We start from the raw sequence: 6000 nt of genomic DNA, 5'->3' as shown, positions 1-6000 counted from the left end.
ATCATTGTCATTTATTTTCCTAGATGTTTAAAATATCTCTTTTTTGACAAACTCTATCAATTGGTGTGTTTATTAAAATATTACCTAAAGGTAGTAGCAATTTGCTATAATAAATTTAATTTTTTTTGCAGAACCGAAAATATTACCTAAAAGTAGTAGCAATTTGCTATAATAAATTCGATTTTTTTTGCAAAACCGAAATGATGATATTGAATGTCATATATTCCACTGAGAACTGATAATTTGTATCATTAAATTATGCGCACATTTTAATATATGCATAGACTTGTATTAAGGTAACTCACTTATGTATCAGATTAGGCTATAGGAAGGATTTTAGTAAAAAGTACTTTGTTAGAGGTCTGACATAGTCGCATGACCTGAAATATGTGTTATTAGATTCATAGGTAATTAGATATACTGGTCTAATATTTAACCATAGTTGATTTGAGTATATTGTTATATAGTTGGATGTAGCGTATATGGTTTTAAAAGTCTTAGGATTTGATTTGAACACAAGGCTCGTGTGAGTGTCACTTGGTATAAGTCTATCTTAAATGCTTGAGTTACTTTGTGAGATAGCTAGTAGCTGCATATTGTCTGAAAGTAATGAACAATTCTGAAACTTTTATACATTAATTAGCATACATTGAATGTTTTGCTTGCTATCTTCCAGGATTTAAACCTCTTGAAGAGCTATACTATAAGACATGGCTACACAGGTATAAACTAGTATACAATCTAATAGTTCAGCATGGTGCTTGCATTATATAATTTTAGGTTTCTTTAATTTCTAAAGAAGCAGGCACACAATTCCAATGTATATGTTATGTAAGTTTAGCACTTGTGAGTTGTGAGAGTCGACTGCTTAACAGATATGTCAGTCATAAGATGCTTGAACATTTTTTAAAATGACATATCTAATTAGGAATGTCTAGGCTATGCTAGGTTAGGAAGTCTCTTTATGGCCTTAAGTGATAGGCATTTATGCCTAATGCATTAAATATTTGTTCCACAATAATTGAACGTCACATACTCTCATCACTGAAAGAAAATGATTTAATATACATACAAATAATTCAAAATTGTAATTTCTAACAGGAACGGTACTTGTTTACAAATGTTTGATTGAGGTTTATGATAAATGACACTTTGATGAATGCATGCAGTGGTCAGAGGGTCATTGTAGAGGAAAAGAATGATGACAAGGACCAGGGAAGACAGAGCGTGGTTACTGTTCAGGTGAGTTACATGCATTTAGTTGAGGATTTCTTGCATACATTTACAAATATATTAATTATACGTAATTATAATAGCATAGCAGAAATTATGCTCTCTAATGGCACAGAGAAATGTTTAACTGAAATGATATGGATCTACCAACTAAACATAATATACACAAGGAGTTATATATGGTAAATGATGAAGTAAACAATGTGCAGCAAATTGAAACAAAATTAAAAAAAAACTATGAATGATATGGATCTACAAACTAAACACAATATACGCAAGGAGTTATATATGGTAAATGATGAAATGAACATAGTGCAACAAATTGAAACAAAAAAAAAAGAACTATGAATGGGAAAGGGGAAAGGACCTCTGGGTTGGATGGGATGTGAAGAATCTGTAGCTGCAGCAGGAGCCATTTCAAAAATGACATTTGACAGAAGAAACAGGCATGTAGATGGCACTTAAGACCTTATTTCAGGTTTATTCGTCTCAAATAGCATAAATGAAGAAAATAAGACGAGGTGATTGGAAATCACATGAAAGTCTACCCACATTAAAGGTAATAAGATAATAAGTGTGTTTGAGTAATTGAATTTTTGTAATTGTCCATGACTGCAACATAAATTAAGGGCTCATAAGCGAATAAATTAGATAATATAAGTTGATTGGATTTAACTGAAAAATGCAATATGTCAAATTAGAGAATTAACCAAATACAGTAAATGCAATAGGAACTAGGAAGCCTACAGATTGCACCTAGCAAAGGGCCTAGGTGCCAGACAAATTAAGGTTGCAGAAGGGTGGATTGCTGGTGATTTAAGATCCCTAAAAAGCATGTAGCATTGCTAAGTAATTAGTAATAAGTCCCTAACTTTGGAAACCGTCTACTTTCACCAATACAGAAATATCACACAAGCAATCTAGCAAAACCTAGTTACCTGTGGCGGAACCCGGAAGTTTACTTCCCAGTACCGCATAATTACTACGTAAAAATTATAATTAAATGTACAGGGTACGAAACAACTAAAATATCGTATATTTAAATTATCTAATAAAATTTGCTTATTTTTACAAAAAGATCACATATTGGACTTAAAATTTTAAGTTTTCCATTCAATATCAAAATAAATATACTTTAAGAGTATGTATGAGATATATACTTCATACAAATATATTTTTATTATTTTTATTTCAGTAGGTCAAAGCAAAAAAATATAATAAAATTTATAAATCTAACAAAATATATATAGTTGATAAAAATAAAATAAATGGAAATAAGGTTTTGAGGAGTTGGGAAGTGGGGGCACAAGGTTAAAAAGTTGTAATATTACTACATTATTTGTGAATTTTACATAAAAATATTATTTTTAATCCAGCGGGGGCACGTGTCTCCGGTGGTCAACACGCGCCTCCGCCACTGGTAGTTACCTCTAATGTATTTAAATATTAAACTTCCTACCGGAGAAGTGAGAACTAAGCTACTAGCAATAATCAATGGATACTTCCAGAGTAATTCGTTGATGCTTTTTCTGTTGTTAATTTCACTTCACCCAGAATCTTCTTTAATTCTTCATATCCCTGAGAAGTGCACACTTTTTCTCAAACTATTTGTGTTTCTCATACTCTAATCTTTCGTCAGCTTTTACTTTTTCATTTGTAAGAAGACTTCATGAAGTATCAATAGGACGTGTTTGATATTTTGAACCCTGTATCAAAGTCCTGCTTTGTCATAAGATCTATTGCATTGATGATATGATCACTTGTGAAGGTTTAGAACTTTGTTTGGGCTTACCCTTATTGGGCCGAGATTCTAGCCTTGGCATTTGTTGATTATTTTGTTAAGCTCTAAATTTGTGAGCTTCTGAATTTATTCCATCTGTGGTCTTATCTTAGTTATGCACAGAGTTTTTTCTGTAGCAACCAGTTCCCTTGCCGCATTTGAAGCTTACCCAATTTCCCGCACAAGTACGCAGTGAGTACCCGCTTTATGCATAAGGCAGTATGCAAGAGCTTAAACTTATTCTTGGATAGTCAGAGTTTTGAGAGACCAATTTTACCACAAAGGAACCTCTAAAAATTCCTAATCATCCTAACATCTCTTTCTTCTATCATGTATCCACTATTTCTATATGTACAGAAGGTTAGCTATCTTTGAACGCTGATGTTGTCTTTGGTTGGGGTGAATGGAATGAAATAAGTGAAATCAAAAGTAAACAATAGGAGGTAGAAGGGAAGACTTGAAAAAAGTTGGAGGGAGCAAATTTTCTATGATGATATTTTGGTAGAAAATGGGTATATGATGAAGAATGGAGCATTTCTTCACAAATTGGGGGGTTCGAGCTGTAGTTTGGGTAAATAGGAAAGGAGTTGCGGGAGTGGTGTAAGGAATGAATTTGTTTTTACATTTAGCTACAAAATAGTTCAAATTTCATTCGGTTCCCTCCATTTTCATTTATCCCAACCAATCAGAACATAAAGGTATTAGAAGAGAAAAAGTATATTCTAATTATCACAACTCCAGGCATTACATTTTAAGTAATGCATGACTTCAATTTTTTTATTCGTACATAGATTATTTAATAGAAGCAACTGACACAGTTATAACAAACAGAGATTTTGCTCCGGAAAGTGTATTAATTACATTAGATCTATAACTTGACCTTTTTCAAATATAGGCATTATAGAAATGTTTAATTGAATTAGGGAGTGCTACCTAATTTTCAGTTCCATGGTTTTTTTTCATCATTAGAATGCTTCACCTCTTTAGGTAATCTAGAAAAGAAGATTTAGGAAAAATTGCTACCTTGCACAAACAAGTATGTACGAAAAGGTAACAGGAGGGTGATCTGATTTCTTTATATAACAGCATAATGTCATGTTACCAAACAGTAACATGACAGTATGCCGTCTTTGTTTTTTGACAACAAATACAGCATAATGATTTCTGATTAGCAAATGTATGTCTTTGTTGTCGAGTACTGTCCTTGATAGTAATCTGACAACAAATAAAAGTCCGCTCTATAATGTGGACAAGTTTCCGATTAGTAATATATATAGGTCATTGCTCCATGAAGAATACTCTTATATAAAGAAAAATAAAGAGCACCATAGAATCTTACATAAAATTACATTTAGATACTAATTTTCACACCAAGAATTTTTTTGCCAAGAATGTCTGCTATGTAAAGGTGTTATTTATGAGTGCTACCGATATATAAGTAGTGCGATAAGAATCTAAGTATTTCTCTGTTTCAGGGTTTGACATCGTCTGGATATTTATTAGCTGTTGGTGATGATAATCAAATGTGTGAGCTTCACCCAGACGGCAATAGGTAATCATATTTTATTTCTTATAGAGACACGACTTGCATAAAAGCCTGCATATTTGTGTTGCAAACATTGTAATACATCTGTGATGTTTACTTGATATTTACTATAATTACTATATGAAGTGTCTCAATCAGTATTAAATTCTTTTAGATAAATAGCTATTGATTTGCTGGGTTGGAAATATAGTTCAAATGATACTGATGCCAATCATCAAGTGACACGTAGGATTATTTAGGCATCATTTATCTTGTCTCAGCCTTCTATATTTATTTGTGTAGTTCTGTTATCAACTTTTATAAGCTCTCATTTCTTTCTTTTTTTGTGCGTCTGGCTTCTAGTTTGTTGGCCTGCGTTGCAGTAGTTGTTTGGCCTGTGTTGTACCTGTGATTAGGGAATTAGAAATGCATGTTCATGCACATTTAAGGCCTTCTAGTTGCCTCATTTGCGTGATGCAGCTGCACGAGAATATTGTATGGAATAAGGATTTATGTAGTTCATACACGTATTGAAAATGTAAATTTAACAGCATGAGTTTTCCATCCTGCTGCTTCCATGATATAGCTTTCCAGGCTCCAGAAAGTTTATAGTATAGTAGTATATTTTGTTTTTCGGTATGAATTTTTAAGCGTCTTAAATGCTAAATAGCATATTGAAAGAAACTTTTAATACTTAGCATTAGTAGTTCTGGCTACTCTAATTGTAATTTATAAGCCAACTTCAAACATGTTCAATAAATATAACTTCTTACTTTTAAAGCAGTTTATATACACACATCTTCTTCACACTAGTCTGTACAAGTAATGGAGTTTGTTTACCATGTTATACAGTTTTGACTTCTTCAAAGGCCTTATCAGAAGGAAACTGGCATAAGAAAGATTCCTTGGAAAATTAATTCAGAACCACCAAAACTTCATTATGTTTATTAGCAAGGATGTATTACCATTCTTTTATCTTGTTTTGTACGTGGTCAAATTTATACTGCTCTTAGTTATGTACCATCTTTTTAACGAGCTCTGGTCAAGTACATAATTTTTACTTATATATATATAGATATATATACACATACATATATATATATTAATTAGTTTAAGTTTGTGATGTTTACAGTTTCTTGTACAGCTGCTACTAAAGTTCTGTTTCTTTCATGTTTATCTAATAATGATCTACCTAATTTGTCAATCAGTTTCAAGTGTGTTGTCTTGGTCATTGCCAACTTGTGGAGAATGGCTTTTCCTCTTTTGTCTTTAGTTGCTTACTTCGATAGCAATGATTGATTTTAAATTCTCTGGTTTAAATAATGTATCATGTGCGGATAGGCATGCTCAATAATGAGAGCATCTTTGTTTTCCATTACTCCCGTTCGGTGGCCAAAGTGTTCCGGCTTATCATTGTTATATAGTCAAGATATGTGGGGTTTGTTTCTGTTGATAGTTTCAA

At 32.3% G+C, this 6000-nt stretch overlaps 1 protein-coding gene across 1 annotated transcript in view; it reads left to right on the top strand.

The window, feature by feature from the left end:
- Nucleotides 1-5667, top strand: part of LOC141720328 (biotin--protein ligase 2-like) — an 8618-nt gene extending 2951 nt beyond the window's left edge. Inside the window, exons 7-10 of the mRNA XM_074522684.1 lie at nt 677-722; nt 1170-1242; nt 4489-4565; nt 5391-5667. Of these exons, the coding sequence (XP_074378785.1) occupies nt 677-722; nt 1170-1242; nt 4489-4565; nt 5391-5433 (239 nt within the window). The 3' untranslated portion in view covers nt 5434-5667. The remainder of the gene's footprint in view (nt 1-676; nt 723-1169; nt 1243-4488; nt 4566-5390) is intronic.
- Nucleotides 5668-6000: the final 333 nt, after the last annotated feature.

The sequence above is a fragment of the Apium graveolens genome, chromosome 4 (assembly GCF_009905375.1).
Source record: "Apium graveolens cultivar Ventura chromosome 4, ASM990537v1, whole genome shotgun sequence".
In the NCBI taxonomy this organism is placed as follows: Eukaryota; Viridiplantae; Streptophyta; class Magnoliopsida; order Apiales; family Apiaceae; genus Apium; species Apium graveolens.
Note: the sequence above shows the minus strand (reverse complement) of the source record. Positions and strands in the feature narration are given on the sequence as shown.